At 35.9% G+C, this 19,336-nt stretch overlaps 1 protein-coding gene across 9 annotated transcripts in view; it reads right to left on the bottom strand.

The window, feature by feature from the left end:
• The window catches only part of LOC116635109 (sodium channel protein type 1 subunit alpha), a 145,393-nt gene that overhangs the window by 72,095 nt on the left and 53,962 nt on the right, over window positions 1-19,336 (bottom strand). For 8 of the 9 annotated variants that reach the window (XM_032408876.1, XM_032408927.1, XM_032408885.1 and 5 more), the window contains one exon: window positions 5,659-5,971. In XM_032408876.1, the coding sequence (XP_032264767.1) occupies window positions 5,659-5,922 (264 nt within the window). In that variant the 5' untranslated portion in view covers window positions 5,923-5,971. Of the gene's footprint in view, window positions 1-5,658; window positions 5,972-15,953; window positions 16,597-19,336 lie in introns of those variants that run through there. The other variant, XM_032408895.1, reaches the window with a different exon arrangement.

The raw sequence follows: 19,336 nt of genomic DNA, 5'->3' as shown, positions 1-19,336 counted from the left end.
GTATCCCGCCTGCCCCTAATTACACATGTAGTCTTTAAGCCAGGGATCACAAGCCAAAATGCCCCAGAGGCTAGGTGGTGGGAGGTCCCTATCAATTTTTTGGTATACAGACCAGTGATGCCAGATCTGATATTATAAGAGAACTCCTAAATAAGCAGATCATACATGTGTGCATGTATGCATGAGTGTGTGTGTGTAATCTCTTGATTTATAGATCTTGGTAACTAATTCAAAATAAATAATATTGCATGAGTCAAACCAAATGTATTTGTGGGCTCAATACCTCACAGTTTTTTTTTCTTTTTCCTCTTTTTTAGTCTCTGTTTTAAGCTCATGCAAAAGAGAAGAATTTGTACCCAGGGAGGAGTCTGTAAAGTTGCCTGTCCCTGGGCTTTAGCTGGGTGTAATGGTGGGGGAGGGGGTGGGGCCAGTTCGGGAGACAACCCCACCGGAAGTGCCCCGCTGGGCTCTTAGCCAGGGTTACAGCTGCCTGGGCCTTCACCTTGGGAGAGGAGAAACTGTAACCACAGGTGCAAATACAATCTGGGGGGCAAATATTTTCCAGCCTGTATCTTCAGCCTATACCATGGGTGTGGTACATTATTATATGCTCAAGTTTTCACTGACTGGAGAGGACTAGTTTGAGGCCCAGTTTTCTTGCAGACTTGCTGTGTCAGAACTTTGAGCAGATTACTCCCTGTTGATTTCTACATCTGCATAGAAAAGATGTGAATGCCCTTAGTGAATTCTAAAGCGCCATAAAAATATGAGAATTAAAAGGTTAAAAGTGTTTGTTTGTCTGGTCTCATACACATACTAACACTTGTGTAGTTGAAAGCAGGACCAATTTTCACATTGGAACTTTATTGCTCGATCTTTCCTCCCAAATTTCATATTAAGAAAACAATGCCATCTGATACTTGCACAGCTCCAAAATAGATTCAAATCCCATCCATTATTCTTGGTCTTCATTGTCGAAAATCTAGACCAAGCTTCCATAAAGACTCCCAACTTGATTGTTAAAAAGATAAAGTGGACCATGTCACTCCTCTAACTTAAGTCCTACTGAGAATTCATTTTGCCCTTAAACTTCAAACTCTTTAATAATGCACTTCAAAGCACCTTTATCTAGCCTTGGCCCACCTCCCCAACCGCATCTTATTCTCTTCCTACTTATTACAGCCCAGCTATATTGTATGTCCACTTGTACGCTGTTCCCTTTCCCTGGAAGACTTCTCTCTCCTCTTCTTACTACCCTTCAGATCCCAAATTAAATGCATATCTTTACAGAGGCACATAATTTAAGTTTCCTGAATCTGTCCTCTTGAAAAAAAAAAAAGGTGTTTATCACCCTATTAGAATCTGGTGGGAAATGTAATTTTCTAATTATTTTAGAAGTTGATATAAATCTAGGGAGTCTTAAAGATTTTAATTTTTACAAAGACAGGACATGCCCCTGACTGAGAGAAATAGGGAAGCAACAAGTCGGGTTTGGGAAATATTGCCAACCTAGGAGATGAGGGGTACAGCTTGCAAAGTGGTGTGAGTAGAGGGGCAGGAAAAGCAGCAATCAGCTTATTTATATTCTATTACTGACTTTTCTTTTCCAACGGCATTATCAGTGCAAAGACTGCACACCCGAAGTGGCCTGGCCATGGGCCACAGAAGCTGACAGATCTGTTTTAAATCTAGTGTCCGTTACTTAATAGCTTTGTGATCTTAGGCAAATTACTTCACCTCAGTTTCATTATTTTAAAATAAAGACAAGAGTTATCTTGGAAGGACATGAGGATTAAAGAGGAACTGTAAATATCCTGATAGTAGTGCTTTGAGGACATAGTTATAATTTTTGCCTGCCTGGCATGGCTTCTTCAGCAGGCTCCATCTCTTCATTTTGGAGAACACCTCTGCTCCACACTGTCTGCCCGTGTGGCTCGGGTGGTGCTGACCCACCCCTTGGCAACATAGGTCAACATGTGCCATTAATCTGGTCGATGAGCCCATCACATACCCCAGACTACAGGAACTGGTTCAGAGGAGGTCATGGGAACTCATAGAACCGATTCTGGGATTTTTGCTAGAGCTTTTGAAAAAAAAAGTGAGCTTTTTCTTGGGGTTCTTAGGCTGTAGGATGTTAGCTTGCTGCTACCTGTGGTGACTTCCGCCATCTTGTGGCAAGAGTCAGCCTGTGAATGCAGCCGGCATAAGAGAAAGTAGAGCCCAAATGGAAAAGGACTGTGTCCTGCTGTTGTCCTTTTAGCTGCTGGATTCTTTGATATTAAAACCAGATTCGCCCCACACATACATTTATTTATTAACTAATTAGTTAGCTTGTTCGTTTTCAAAAACTAGTTTCTGTTGGATTTTTGTCACTCTCAATTGAAGGGTTTCTTCCTAATTTGGCAGGTGCTTAATAAATGCTAACCATTATTTTACTACCATCATCATCATCTGGGGATTGTTCCTGAGCCAGAGATGGGGAGGTGACAAGGAAGAAATAATGGATGAAGAGGAGAAAGATTTGGAAATCAAGTATAGTGCCTTGGGTGGAAGGGAGAGCCCTGGGACTGCTAGTTCTAGAGGAGCTAATGATATGCCAAAAAAAAAAAAAAAAGTTATAAATTGGGGACTGTTCATAAGACAACTTATGGAATCATAAGCTTTTATTTACCATCTACTTTTCTGATTAAATTACTATTAAATTACTTTTCTATTAAGTTACTTTTGCAAGAAAAACTCCCTAATCCCAATTAAAAACAAAACAAACAACTCCCTCTACCCAATATAACAATTTAAAAATTCCTGTAGCAATAACAGACCAGGCATGAATTTGAAATCACAAATTCATATATGACTCTTCATGCAGCTCCAATGAAGAGGCAGTATGCATCTTTTTTAGAAGAGCTGAGAAAAAGGGAGAATAAGTTGTTCATAAATGGCCCATGAGACAATCAAGGAAAGAATACATTTTTAACTGGATACATATCTATATTCCATAATTAACAAACATCCATTTTCACTACAGATCTAAAATACCTCATTCTATTTCCAGGACACTGTCACAAAGGATATTTTCTTCTATGGTACTAATGAGTCATCTGTAACTTTAAGAAGAACATGAGAAGAAAGAAGCTTTCTGTAATAAAGAGTAGGTGAAGAATTTGAATGTATAGCTAAATGGTACAAAATTAACCCAAGCTATGAAAAGAAAAGTGAAAAAAAAATAAGGAAAAAAAAAAAGTGTGTGTTTACAAGCTAAATGTGCCTTGCCACATAGCTGAAGTAAATAAACAAACAAAAGGAACCCAACCTGGAATCATGTTTTGAAGAGCACTGGACCACAGCTAACATGATATGGGAAATTCTGTGATTGTATTCTGATAGCACTGTTATTTTATTTTTTGGTTCTTACCATGGACTGCTGAAGGCTTAAAACCTCTGGAAATGCTTCCATGCATCAGGAATGTTCATGAGATGATTGCTACTATCTCTCCAGTTGTTACTACAACATCATTGACCATGGTTTAAGCTACTTTAACAATTTTAGTGGAACTCTCGAACATTATATAACTTTCATATTTTAAACTAGGGCAAAGAAGATAAAAATATGTGGGCATATGCCATCTGAAAATACACCATCAGCAATGACATTTCCATAAGCTTACTGACATTGTCTTTTTAGAAGATCACAGAGGGCTTTAGTGTGGTTTGTGTTGTTCCTATTCCCTACATATAAATTTCTTATATGGATACCACTGTACTTTAAAATATAACATAAGGAATAGATTCTGCAACCATTTTTATCGTAGGCTTACTTTGTTTATTCTATATATTAATAAGAAAGAAACTAGAGACTTTGTATATAGATATAAATGGCACATTAATTATCGTACTTGAGTTAAACCTTAGGGAAGGTTATATTTGTATATTCCAACTCACTCAGGCAATAAAATCCACATCCCCATTATCAGGGATAGTGGGAAATTTCATCCCAAGATGCATTTTCTCCAGTGACATTTCCACCGTTAGATGCTTTGTCTATGCCAGGTGAACCGTGTGGGTGTCATCCACTGTTTTAATGAAGGTCACCCTGCTGATCTCAGATACCCAAGTCAGAAAATAAAATTGGTTATCAAATATCAAAAGAAATATTCATTATTTTTTAAAAGGCTATTAATTTTCTAAGCATACCAACTTTAATCAGAGCAAATTAATTTAGAATTTAAGGCTACTCCTCAATACTGAAATAATCCAATTATGGAAAGAAAATTTAAGACTAGAAACCAGTGTCATGGTAACTATAGAAAGTCTTAACATGAAAATGTAAAAGAAGGAAATTTTAAACACATAGCTTAGTCGTGTGTCCTAAGCATGCAATGTCAGTTTCTAGGGGTTTCAGTGCTGCCGAGTTTCATTTATATTGCTGTTGAATGGATTACATTTGAAGACTTGCTTGATGTCAGCCCAGTGTTAAGGCAACGGACTTGCCTTACCTTGGGGAACACTCCTTCCTGATAACAATATTTCTCTTATCAGGTTGTCCTGCTTGCACAATGTGATTTGTTCCAAAATGCCAAAATGTTTTTTCTTCCTCACACAATGTGCATTTGAAGATAAGGATAGATGATGTTAGAGGCAACTTTGAATGTGAACCTAACAAAGTTTATAAAGGGTTACTTTAGCACAAGAATCTGGCTGACTAGTCATTCCTTCAGAGCTGGTCTTTCATCCTCAGTTTGAAGACCTTTCTTTTAACTATTTGAAAGGGTTTGCACAATTTTCTTTTCCACCTCCTTCATATCCTTTCTTACATATCATTTGTTATAAACCAATCAAGGGGTGTTTTGTTTGGGGACATTCCCTCAAGACAACAACTGTTATCAATCTGAAAACTCTTCAATTTAAAGGAAAGATTGATTGGGTAATCTGGTTTCCACATAAGGAATTGCTGCCCTTGTCAACATGTATTAATTTGGTCTTTCTCAAAGTATTCATTTACATTTTGATTTAACACTGTGATACAGCAATTCAGTTGTTTGTTTCATAGTTCAGTTAATTGATATACTGAGTTTTAATGGCTGTTACTGCTAAACATGATACTTCCCAAAGATACATGGATCCAAATGGAAAAAGTACATTATTATTTGCTCTGAATAATTTTTAAAACTGTAGTTTGTATAGGGATGTTCTTTTCTAAGTAGGAAAATGTTTCTGCAGGGAATTGATTTATTATATATAACATGATATAGAAATTGAAACCCTTGTGGCATCAAATTTTGTTCCATGAGAAATTAATACTAATATTTTTGAAATCTTTATCACTTTTGATAATTTCAGGATTTTCAAGAGCAGAAAACACATAAAATTGTATAGTAAATTCAATCTCTGGGGAGAACTTTTAATTTGTTAAATTAGCTGCCTGCCTACATCATACATTTATTTTTAGATACCCTGTTTGTGGTGCATTTGGGAAAGCTCCATCTGTTATGATATAATCAATTTATTTCTTGTGGATGCATATGCATAAAACGCACACAAATGTGTTTTATTTCTTAAACAGAAGGACTTTCTGCTAATTTGGCACATGCTGATGCTATCATAGTCCAAGGTATGCAGTAGGCAATTAGCAGTAAAATATGCCTGATAAAAAACACTCACTTTTTTATTGATATAGTACGGGTCCAGATCCTCCAGCGGCTCTGACACCATCTCTGGAGGGATGTCTCCATAAATAAAAGGAAGGTTCTTTCCAGCTTCCAAGTCACTATTTGGCTTTGGGCCATTTTCGTCATCATCTTTCTTGTCTGGTTTGGGATTCTTAGCCTTTTCTTCTGCAATGCGTCTTTCGATAGCCGCAAGAGATTCTCTGGTGAAGAAGCTGAAGCTGTCAGGTCCTGGTGGTACAAGCACTGTTTGCTCCATCTTGTCATCCTGCACATTTTAATTACCATTTACTCCGCATATGAAAGTCCTAAAAAAAAAAAAAAAAAAAGGGATGCAGATATTCTAAGGAGATTAAGAGAAGATTTTAATGTCTAAACTCTGGTCATGAAATATGAACTAGAGGAATGGATTTTTGTTTCCAACTAAATTGAAATATAATTATTAAATATACGTTTTTTTGTAGTAAGACCATTTAACACCAGATTCACTCTTTCAATCAATTTTTAAGTGTGCAGGACAGTATCGTTAGCTACCCGCACGAAGTTGTACAGCAGCTCTCTAGTACTTATCCACCTTGCATAACTGGAACTTCATACCCATTGCATATCAGCTCTCCATCCCCCCTGCCCCCCCAACCATCATTCTACTTTCTGCTTCACTGGCTTTGGCTTAACAGATACGTTTTCTATCTCAGGTTTTGTTAAGTGTCCCATGTTTATTAATTCTTGTGTTTTGCCGATATAGGAACTGTGCCATAACTTAAGAAAGTGATTCAACTATAGCCCTAATTAAAGTACATTAGGCTAAATACCATCATGTCCCTAATGGGCTGTTCACTCTGTGAGCCACCCAGATGAGGATGGAATGTATCCCCACAGAGGCAATGGAGAGCTTATCAACAGGATGAAGTGGAAAGGGAGTTGTCTCTGAGAGGATATAAAATCCAACCCTTAAGTCCTGACAAGTGGCTCCTGGCCAAGCTGATCAAAACAGTTTGCTTCCGCCAGCCTATATAACCAATCAAATAGTCACTACTGACTGAGTCACAGACCTGAGTCTTGATCTAATCTGAGGAGACAACTGGAACTGTGTGTGACCTGCTCACGTCATTAGCCATGCCAGGGTTGGCTTTCTTGGACACACGCAGAAAGAGACAGTTCAGTGTTGGACAAATGCCGTTTATGTGACTAGGAATGAGAAAAAGACTAAGCTGGGAAGAAATTCCTGGATTGGGCCTCAGGTGGGAGAAGACAGCAGAATTCTCCTATTTCAGGAAAAAGTGATCGGAAAGGAGCCAGGGTGCCATAAGCTCAACAAGAACGGAAGTGTTTTGCTTCCCTAAAGCAATAATGCTATTCTTGCTGATTCTATAGTCCTGTAGTGCTAAACATATTAGGAGGACCTGAGGCAAAACTCTCAACTCCAAATAGCAGAGTCAGATCTGATCTGATGCCAGGAGCCAAATCCCAAATGTATTGTTTCAAGGTATATTTAATATGAGCTCAAATTTCACAGATATTATGGAGCCAAAACTCAGAGCCTAAGCTGCTTGGCCATGAATTTTATTTGGAAGCTGTGTTAACTCATTAAGGTCAACAAGCTATGATGCAGTTAACTGCAGCTTTGGTGGATATAAACTGAAATAATAAACCTGCAGCCATAACTGTTTTGTGAGGAGTCCTAAAGGGCCCTCAAATTTCACTGAAGGACATTCCTACTGCTGTGAGGTTTATGACCATACTTTTCAGTGGATGACCAGAAACAAGCGGGACATTCAAGTCTAAATTTATACCTTCCGTCTATTAAGTGAACTAACAAAACTTTCAGAGCTTCTTACAGTCTACCTGTAATCAGCTCAGGGCCTGGAAGAATAGAAAAATTAAATCAGTAAATTTAAATGAATGGAAAAAGAACATTTTTACCTTAAAACTCTACTTCTCTCATAAGGCATCAGGAAAACACTGGCAGCTATTTATTTGGAAATAAAAGTTTCAGGATAACAAGTGTGGTGCATTTTCTCATAAGAGAAGTATTATGCCACAGGTGTTTTCCCTTTTTAACTAATTCATTCTTTGACAGATAATATGTGTAAATGACATAAATCATTTAAAAGAAAATACAGTGTAAACTCTTCCTGCCACCTGTTCTCCAATGCTTAATTCTGCTCCTAGAGGTAACCACTGTTATCTGTCTCCGTATATTTTTCCAGGTATGTAATAGGTAAACACTAGTCACATGAGTGTGTGCATATTCACACATTTTCTATTAAAAACCACATACACAGTATCTTAGTTTACAAACTCTTCTGCACCTTTCATTTTTCACTTAAAAATATATATTAGAGTTCATTCCTTATCAATTTTTATAGCTTCAACTCTTTTTATCACCTACATGGTTTTCCATTGTTTATATGTACTATAATTTATTGAATTAATTGTCCAGTTATGAGTACTCAGGTTGTTTCCAATCTTTTGCTATTTTAAATAAAGCTGGAACTAATTTATTTCATACACATATTTTCACATATCTGTGGACATTTTTAGGGTATCAGTTTCTAAAAATGGACTTGGCTGTGTAAAACGTGAATCTTTAATTTTGATATTATTGCAAAATTACTCGCTATGAAGTATCGGTTCCCCTGACAGCAATATAATGCTGTGCCTATTTGTCTACATCTTCACCACATAATGTGTTATTATATTTTCAATATTTCCAATCTGATTGGGACAAAAATGGGATCATATTATAGTTTTAATTGGCATTTGTTTTACTATGAGAAAAGCTGAACTTTTTTCCATATGGTTAAGAGCTGTTTTTAAGTTTTCTTTTCCGTGACTTCCTATTTAAATAACAGTCCATGTTTTCATTTTTTTCCTTTTTAATCTATATCAACTTTTTAGATATGGCATTAACAATTTAATTTGGGGCCTTTTAAAAAGATCTATTTTGGGGGCGCCTGGGTGGCTCAGCCGTTAAGCGTCTGCCTTCGGCTCAGGTCACGATCCCAGTGTCTTGGGATCGAGTCCCACATCGGGCTCCCTGCTCGGCGGTAAGCCTCCTTCTCCCTCTCCCACTCCTGCTGCTTGTGTTCCTGCTCTCGCTATCTCTGTCTCTGTCAAATAAATAAAATCTTTAAAAAAAATAAAAAATAAAAAAAAATAAAAAGATCTATTTTTTCTGAGTTTGCGGTGTTTCTGTGCTACAGGATAAGAAATTTAAATGTTAGCATGATGATCTAACTGTAACTCTTCTTTGGCTTCTAGATTTTGTGTAATGTCGAGGAAAGCAGCCATCCCCGGGGGAGTGGAGGCATATATGATAGATCATGTTCTCTTCTTGCATTTTCAGCATTTTTTATGCTTTAATTTTATAAATTTAAATCTTTTGTCTATTTGGAATTTGTTTTCTAGATGGAATAAGATAGATTCTTTTTTTTCCCTTAGTTATTCCAACCAACATTAATTACAGCATAAGCTAACTTCTTCACCAATACATAATGCTACCTTCATGGTATGCTAAAAATATAAATATATATATATTCATTTGTATGAACCCCAAAGTCAGCAACAAACTTTACAAAGTAATCCTAGATGTATTTTCATTAAAGTCAAGAAAAAAAAATCAACAGTATTATTTAACAATTTTCTGAAAGTACAAGCTAATCCAATTAGATGTGAGAAACAATTGCACTTAATAATAAAGACAGAGGAAGTAAAATTATACTTATTTGCATATTCTGTAAACGCCTGAAAAACTCCTACAAGTAGTAAGAGAATAAGTGTCTGGTTTCAAAAACATAAGAAACTCAATAGATTTTCTTTACAGGAGCAACATGCATTTAAAAACACAAAAAAGAAGCTAGAAGCTTTCCCTCTAAGATTAGAAACAAGACAAGGATAGCCCTTCTCACCACTCCTTCTCAACATTGAACTGGAAGTCTTAATTACTGCAATAAGACAAGAATAGGAGGGGCGCCTGCGTGGCTCAGATGGTTAAGCATCTCCTTTTGGCTCAGGTCATGATCCCAGGGTCCTGGGATCCGGCTCTGCATCAGGCTCACTGCTCAGTGGGGAGCCTGCTTCTCCCTCTCCCTCTGTGCTGTCTCTCTCTCAAATAAATAAAGGAAAAAATCTTTCAAAAAAAAAAAAGACAAGAATAGGAAATAAAAGATATACAGATTAAGAAGGAAGAAATAAAGGTATCTTTGTTTGCTGATAACAAATTTTCTATGTAGAAAACCCAAAAGAATTAATTAAAAAACAAACAAAACTCCTGGAACTAATAAGCAAGTACAGCAAGGTTGCAGGCTACAAGATCAATATATAAAAAAATAAATTGCTTTCCTATACACCATCAATGAACGAGTGGAATTTGAAATTAAAAACACAAATCATTTACATTAGTGCCCCCAAAATGAAATTTTTAGGCATAAATCTGAAAGATTATGGATAAGGTAGATATGAGGAAAACTACAAAACTAATAAAAGAACTCAAAGAAGAGCTAAATAATAGAGATACTCCCTGCTCATAGATAGGAAAACTCAATAATATCAGGATGTCCGTTTTTCTCAACTTGATCTCTGTTGGTCTATTGAGCTATTGATCAGTGCAATCTCAATCAAAATTCTAGCAAATTATTTTGTGGATATTGACAAACTGATTCTAAAGTTTGTATGGAGAGGCAAAAGACCCAGAATAGCCAACACAATACTGAAGGAGAAGAAAATACTTGGATGACTGACAGTACCTGACTTTAAGACTTACTATAAAGCTACAGTGACCAAGGTAGTGTGGTATTGGTGAAAGTATTGACAAACAGGTCAACAGAACAGAATAGAGAGCTCAGAAATAAACCCATATATATTTAGTCAACAGATCTTTGACAAAGGCACAAAGGCCATATTATGGAGCAAAGGTAGTCTTTTGCAACAAATGGTGCTGGAACAACTGGACACCAACATGCAAAAACATGAATCTAGACACAGACCTTATACTCTTTATAGGAATTAACTCAAAATGGATCACAGAGCTAAATGTGAAATGCAAAACTATAAAACTCCTAGAGGAGAACATAGGAGAAAATTTAGGTAACCTTTGGTTGGGGAATGACTCTTTTGATAAAAACACAACAAGCAGGATCTGTGAAAAAATAATTGATGAACTGGATTTCATTAAAATCAAAAACTTCTGTTAAAGACAATGTCAAGAGAATGAAAAGACAAGCCACAGACTGGGAGAAAATATTTGCAAAAGATAAAAGTGATAAAGGACTGTTATCCAAAATACACTAAGAAGCTCCCACCTGGGCCACCGTCCCACATAATGGCAGAGATGATTTTCATTTCTTTAGGGCAGGGGCAATCATTTCTGAAGCACAAGAAGACTTAGCAACATTTCAAAACTGAAGGGTTACATTGTGTTCCTGTGTCTGAAGTTCTTCCTGCAGCTACAACCAGGCTGTAACTAAGGAGTAACATATATCCTAGGTTCTCTAGCTTCAACACCTTCCCAGGTTTGTTTAGAACCTGTTTTTTAATTGAACTGCACTAGAAATAATGTAAATACATTTTGTTTCAGTTAAAAAGAAAAAAAATATATACAAAGAACTCTTAAAACTCTATAACAAGAAAACAATCAACTTGATTCAAAAAATGATCAAAAACCTTACTGGACATTCACCAAAGAAGATCTACAGATGGCACAGAAGCATATGAAAAGATGCTCCATACCATACATCATCGGGAAAATGCATATTAGAACAACAATGAGATAGATAATACTACCCACCTATTAGACTTTCTTGGCCCAAATCTAAAACACTGATAACACAAAATGCTGACAAGAAGGTGGAGTAACAGGAACTTTCATTTATTGCCATCTGGAATGCTAAATGGTATAGCCACTTTGGAAGATGGTTTGGCAACTTATAAAACAAAACTTACTCTTAGCATATAATCCAGCAATTGCTTTCCTTGGTATTTATCCAAATGAGTTGAAATCTTATGTCTACACAAAAACCTGCACACGAATGTCTATACCAGCTTTATTAATAAAAATTTCCAAAATGTGGTAGCAATCAAGATGTCCTGAAAATGCAAATGGATTGATAAATGGTGGTGTATCCTGACAATGGAATACTATTCAGCACTAAAAAGAAATGAGCTATCCAGCCACAAAATGACATGGAGGAAACTTAAGTGCATAGCACTAAGTGGAAGGGTCAATCAGAAAAAGCTACATACTGTATGATTCCAATTATATGACATTCTGGAAAAGGCAAAATTATGGAGACAGTAAAAAGATCAGTGGTTGCCAGGGGTCAGTGAGGAAAGAACAATGAATATGTGAAGCACAGAGGATTTTTAGGGCAGTGAAACTTTTCTGTATGATACTATAATGGTAGATACAAGTCACTATACATTTGTCTAAACCCACAGAATGCTCAATAGCAAGAGTGAATTGTAATCTAAACTATGTACTTGGAGTGATAATAATGTGTCAATGTAGATTCATCAATTGTAACAAAAGTACCACCCTGGTATGTGATATTGACAGTGGATGTGCTTATATGGGGGCTGGGCATATATGGGAACTTTGTACTTCTTGCTCAATTTTTATGTGAACCTAAAAAGTAGTTTATTTTAAAGGGGAAAACATAATTAATGAATATTTCATAAGTACAATGTAAGAATTAAAAAAAAATCTTTGAATAAACCTAAAACAAAGTGTAAATGGAAAGACATATCCTTTTCTTGGATAGAAATACAATATAATATATGAAATTTTCCTAAATTAATTAATAAATTAAATATATCCTTCAAAAAAAAACAAGAAAATTTTAGAATTGCACAAACTTGGAAAAATAAACAAAAAATAACCAGAAAATTCTTAAAATTAACTGCTTTCAAATCCCTCTTTATTGTAAGAGCTGTGTAAGAGGAAGTATTTACAAATTCCAAATGACAGATTTCTTCTTATTTATTTATGTTTAGTGTTATTGTATTATAATCCAATAATGTACTTTGTACCATTTCTGTTCTCTGGAATTTACTGAGATTTCCTTTTTGTCCTAATAGAGATTGTTTTTTTAAATGACCCGCCAAGAACACAGAAAAGGTTTTCTTTGTTTTAAAGCTATAAAGTTCAGTATATCTCAGTTAAATTCACCTTGTTTAGATCTTCTGTACATATTTTTGTTCTACTTGATCTACTATGAGTTGAAAGAGGAAAATTAAAGTCTGTTTTTAATGTGTTTCTATTTATTCTTGTAGTCCCTGTAATTTTTATTCTATGGATTTTAATGCTATGTTATTTGGTGTGATCTTTGGAGTGGACTGAACCCTTTACTACCATATATAGTCCTTGTCTCACTTTAATATCTTTCCTTCTGAGAGAAGACAATTTTGTCTGATATCATGTTATGACTCCTACTTTCTTCTTGTTTGCATTTATCTGGTATATCTTTGACCATCCCATTTGGTTTCATCCTTTCCATTTCACTGCTTTTGCAACTTCCTTAATATGTATATGTTTGGATTTTGTATATAGCTATATTTTAAATATATATGATCATTGTGGCCAATCACTGCCCTTCAAAAGGAATGCTATGTTGGAGACCATTGCCCATGAAGTTGTGTAGATGGAACAGAAAGTTACTAAAAGCCTTCCTATTTTCCAGAAATAGTCCATTTGAGAAAAGCCCTCCAGACAAATCTTCCTGATAACTGGCTATGAGTTCCAACTGGAGAAGTAAACTACCAGGAAGATAGAAGAAAAGCATTTTACGTTGACAAATATGATCACTTCAACTGTATTACATATAATTATAAATTAGTTCAGACACTGGAATTACATTTATATATGAGCAATTTCATGCATATTTTAATGACATCACACTGAGATTAATGAAAGGGTTTTTGCAACTCTAAGTAGACCTTATATTCAAATATCTATTTAAAAATAAACCTTATATTAATTATATGAATAAAAGATTTCAAATTATAACCCATCCCATAAGTTTATTTATGGAATATCTACAAACTATCAGATACAATTTAATATTAATATTTTGTCAGTAACACTATAGAAAAAACTTCTAAATTATATTTGGAATTTGTACATACTTTGCTAAAAAATATAAAAATAAATCATGAGTTTTTAATTTACACTTGAAAGGAAGCTTCACTCTTTAGTGCAAAAATGTATAACTAAATACATGGTCCTAATTTTATGAAATTATACCTCATTCAATATGGAAGGGGGGAACCTCACAGAATCTGTGATTCTGGCTTACACCTTTTTCTTTATGAGAGAACCAGCATTTATATGTGTCTTTGGGTTGACAGAAGAGCCCTTGCTAACTTTCAAAAGAGGTAAGATGACACGTTCACTTTCTTAGTGAAAAGACTTCAAAGACACAGGTGCATTTTCAAGAGGAATAGGGATATGCATTTAGACAAAATAAAAAAAGAAAACTAAAAAAAAAGAAGTAATCATAATTAGGAACACAAAATAACAGGAAGTGTATGTTAACAGACAGCAAATCTGAAAGAATAAAAAAAAAAGTTGGGAATAAGTAGCATAATGGATAATAGAAAAATTGAAGGGGCTCCTGGGTGGCTCAGATGGTTAAGCACCTGCCTTTGGCTCAGGTCATGATCCTAGGGTCCTGGGATTGAGTCCGCATCGTGCTCCCTGCTCAGCGGGGAACCTGCTTCTCCATCTCCTTCTGCCCCCCTCTCCGTTGCCCCCGCTTGTGCTCTCTTTCTCGCTCTCTCTCAAATAAATAAATAAAATCTTTAGAAGAAGAAAAATGGAAGAAGAATGATTCTTTAGGAGGACAAGCAAAACAAAAGTAGCAATGAGATAAGAAGTCCTAAAGAAGATAAGAAAAAAAAAATCCAAAAGAAAATAAATGGAAGCCAGAGGCTGTTAAAAAAAGTTGTAAAAAAAAAATAGGATTTGTGACTGGAAAGAAATAAAGTAATAACCCAATATTAATTAATTTGGGTGAAAGACGAATAAAGGGAAAATTTATCAGAATGTAGAAATGATAAATAAAAGAAATGCATTCTGATGATATGAAACGGATATAAAAAAGGGAAACTAAATCAGTACCATTAGAATTACATTTTAGTAATACTACACATTCTTGAGGAGGCTTTGTAAGATCAGAAAGTTAATAATGAAAATATTCTGTAGCACTTCTAAGACTTTCCAAATTCCTTACATATATTATTATAATAAACATTCTAGTACTGGATGAAGTTTTTGCTTCTGGACATTCTGTAGCTCTCTTTTCTGTAGAAGATTCTCTATGTATTACATACTGGACTGGAGCAAATGTGTATTGCAGCCAAAAGATTTTTATACTAAGGTGGCCTGGACTGGTGAACAATATGGTTTTGATCACCTTTGTAAAAGAGCTTCATTTAAAGTAATCTTACTTAATTCATAAGGTCTCATAGTTCAGACTTCTTTGGGCATCTGAACTTTTTCCACCCAAATGGAAATGTCTACAATAGCTCAGAATGAAGCATTTCATTTTCATCGCGGCATTTCACACAAAAAGCCTTAAACATGAGGCAATCTTATAAATGCTTTGTATGTGAGGAAGTTTGGCCTCTTATAAGTTAATGACTATGTAACTTCTTTTTGGAAAGCACTTCTATCCATGACAACTTGGGCCTGGGTGTACAGTTCTGCTTAACTCTGGAGTTTGGTTTGCGGGCTTTTTTGGGCTTTCACACACAGCTACATCCTCCAAGCAAACTTCTATGAGATATAAAGGTGATATTTTGTTACATATCTATCTTAGTCCTCTGTTTAATTTTTCTCTTGGTTCAGAATGTGGGTGAGAAAGACAGATGCTATTTAATGTTCCCCCTAAGAGACTACTAATACCCACAACTTTGCATTCTAATGTCATCGTGGGTTTAGGCAAAGAATAGCATAACTGTTAACTTCTGATGAGATATTTTTGCTTCCACAGTGTCCTTAAATTCCATGTTGTTTTTAAACCCTAAAAGTAATCCCCTGTCTTGACTGCCTGCCCCTCCCGCCACCAACATGGTGAGACAATCCTCATCTTCTCCTTCAAGCTTCTACCATTATGAGTTATTAAATTAATTACTGTTAGTTTATGCTTTATCTGGCCCTGGAAAAAAATGTACAGGGGGAAAAAATCAATTGACCAACTGATGAGTGAACTAAACATACAGCTTTATGTTTTCTCAGGTTGTAGCTTCTAAGTTTTTCTTTACAGACTGGAGAATATATGTAATCCTTACTGTAATAGTATTTTGATGCTGATGAGGAATGGGTCACTGGAGTCTACAAGACAGGCTTTCAGGTAGAGATGACTTAGTTTGCCTCAACCTCCGAACTTCTGAAAGGTTAAGTAAGGTGTCTTAAGAGAATCAAAGAGAAGTCATCCTAAAATGAAGAAATGCCAAACATTTAAAGAAGAGTTAAGGATCGTCTAATTCATCCCTCTCACTTAACAGAAAAACTGAATCAAAGCAAAATTGACATTTCTTTTTTTAGAATTTTTGTGCTTCCTACTTCCAAAATAAGTATGTGATATGGCCAGGGTCACACAGTTTAATAATGGCAGAACTCGAATCAGAATTTTTATTTCCTGACTCCCAAACCAGTGCCTGTCCATTTCTAATAGTTATGAAATAATTTCCAAGTACTTACATGATCTTGAACCTCAGTAAAATGTGGGCAAATATAATATAAGTAGCCAGATTAAACTAATATTCACTCAAATTATATTCCTTAGAGATACCCGAAACAAATCTAGTAAATAAAGTATTTTGGCAGAAATGGAGACTATCTTAGAAAATCTGAAAAACAGAAGACAACAACAACAAAAAAAAGGTGATTGTAATATTTAAATTTAGAAACTATATCATGCAGGTTTAAAACCTGATGAACTATAGGTCCACAGTCAATTTATATTTTACTTCAATAACCTTTGTTTTTTGCTTTTCATTTTATTTTATTTAATTAATTAATTTTTTTAAGTTTCAATTTTAGTTAGTGAACATACAGTGGAATATTGGTTTCAGGAGTAGAGTTCAGTGATTCATCACTTACATACAATACCCAGTTCTCATCACAAGTGCCCTCTTTAATGCCCATCCCCCATCTAGCCCATCCCCCACTCTTAACTTTTTTATGTTTTGCTAAACCTGGTTATTTCTAGTTATCTACTGAGCAGATCACTTTCTATAATTCATCTGCCCCACTTCAATTTCCCTAAAGGTTTCCTAACACCAAAGTTATAATTATACAACACTTATGCATCTTGATCACCTTATACTATATAATTTGAGGTGGGGAAAATTCATATATCTGCCATTCTGTCTTTAAAGTGGTTTGATTTTCATGCTGAGGAGAAACCAAACAGACTCCTGCCAAAATGACTGTCCGCTCCTATACACTCCCTTACTATTCTGGGCACATAGACCATCTGGGCATGGCAATTCACCAAGTGTTTCATTTGGTTTTGTGGTGTATCTGCCACCCATTTTACTAAAGAATGCTGCTGCCAGTAATAATAAAAATAACTAGGTAAAATGTTATTCTTACAGTTGTGATCACACATAACTCTTTTTTTTTAACACCCAAGAAAGAAATTGCTTTTTACATAGAATTTCACAAGCCTAGGAAATATTGTTTTACAAATTTCTTTTCTAGAAATACTTTGGTTTGGTATGCATGTTAAAAAGTCTTTATTTCCTTTGGTTTTTTAAATATCCATTTTAAGTATTATAATTGAGGTTAACTAAACAACATATTTCATCCATGTGTTTAAAACATTTACATTTTTGGGGTGCCTGGGTAGCTCAGTCAGTTAAGCATCTGCCTTTGGCTCAGGTCACAATCCTGGGGTCCTGGGATGGAGCCCCGCATCGGACTCCTTGCTGCTCAGCAGAGAGTCAGCTTCTCCCTCTCCCTCTGCCCCTCCCCCCCACTTACGATCACTCTCTCTCTCAAATAAATAAAATGTAAAAATAAAGTTGCATTCCATAAAATGTTTGTAATCCATCCCTAAATTTTCATGCTATGTGCAGATATCATTTAAAATAAGGTTACCTATCTTATACATTGACATCTACATTGTGTATTTCAAGAGTGTTTTTCAGGGCATTTGAATAATAAACCACAAGCTCCAAAATTCACTCAATCCACTAGTGCCTTGGTCGATCCAATATCAATAAACTATTTTCTTCACATCGACATCATTTATTACTCTGTTGAAGAGATGGTCTATATTTACCTCAGATGCTAATGCAAAGTTAACACAAAGAGTGGAATAAAAAGTGCCATATGTTGAACCAAAATAAAACACTGCATTCTAGGGATGTTTAGAATCGAGAAATATACATTACTTTTTTATTAATAAAATTGTGCAGTTATTAGGCATTTGTACCTCACTGTATAATAATTGAATTAAATGTTCAGAAAAACAAAATAAGACCTAAAGTCCCAATCCCATCAATTGGAGTTAACTTTGAATATATCTTGGTTTGACAATATGTTTGAGGCAGTATTTAATGAATCGAAAAAAAAAAAATACACTGACTCATTCAAATCCGTTCCCACAACGTGCTTGACCATACATATACTGTTGTGGCCCAAACACTTGTATTCTTGCGCCACAGAGAACTTTCCTACTCAAATTTAGCTCTAATAGATACCATCCTGCCTTCAATTCTATTTTCCTTTGCCCTATGGTAAATTTTATTACGCAAAGTTGTTCACTGGGTCCAGTCTTACCAGCAATTGCTATTTCCATATGATGCCTTTAACTCTACCATCAGTTTGTTCCCTGAATTCCAGAACCCTTTCAACTACTACCCAGTGCAGGACATATCTTGTACTTAGTGTATTCCTGATGAGAAGATGCCCTGACGGTAGAAAGTTCTGGCACGTTTGTGTCCTCGACTTGCACTGAGAGCCTCGGCCTTTAAAAAACTTGTTACCTGGTAGCACCATTTATTGAAAGATAAATTTGTGTGTGCTCTGCTTATATATATATAAGTAGGTATGTATATATATATATATTTATCATTTCGAGCAGATTGAATGGTAAGGTCTTTATCACCTAACGAATTTTAGTAGAGCAGTAAACAGAAGCTGTGTGAAGTCCACGCTTTCCTTCCTTTGGGTCAACTCTGACATGCATTGCAGACATGAGGTTAGAGGTCCCAGAGCAGAGAGATGGGGGGAGCTCCCTCTGTGAACAGTTAGAGTCTTTAGATGGGGAAGGGGACGGCGGCACCCTAGGCAGGCGACAGTGTTTCAGAGGGGGACAGATGGCAGGAGAGATCCTTGACAGGGAGAACCTTAGTCTCGCCCCAAACTCCTCTTTACATTGAGCATTGCACACTGCAGCAGGTGTAATGGACCCAAAGGGGTGAAATGAGTGCCCCAGTGGGATTCAATTGCAGTAGATGAGCAATCAATGCTTCCCCTAACGGGAGGATACATCTCCACCTACTGCCTTGTGACTCGCAGCCCCACTGGGTAGGCAATGTTCCTGGAATGTGCTTCCTTGCCCCACTGTCCCTTTGACCAGGTGACTTGCTTTGGCCAATGGGAAGGGAGAAGACGAACGTAGCCTTCAACCCCACAGAAGCTCAGCAGGCGATGTTGTGGT

Source organism: Phoca vitulina, unplaced genomic scaffold, assembly GCF_004348235.1.
Source record: "Phoca vitulina isolate PV1807 unplaced genomic scaffold, GSC_HSeal_1.0 scaffold1, whole genome shotgun sequence".
NCBI classification, from domain to species: Eukaryota; Metazoa; Chordata; class Mammalia; order Carnivora; family Phocidae; genus Phoca; species Phoca vitulina.
The sequence above is the reverse complement of the archived record's forward strand: the minus strand, read 5'-3'. Positions and strand labels throughout refer to the sequence as shown.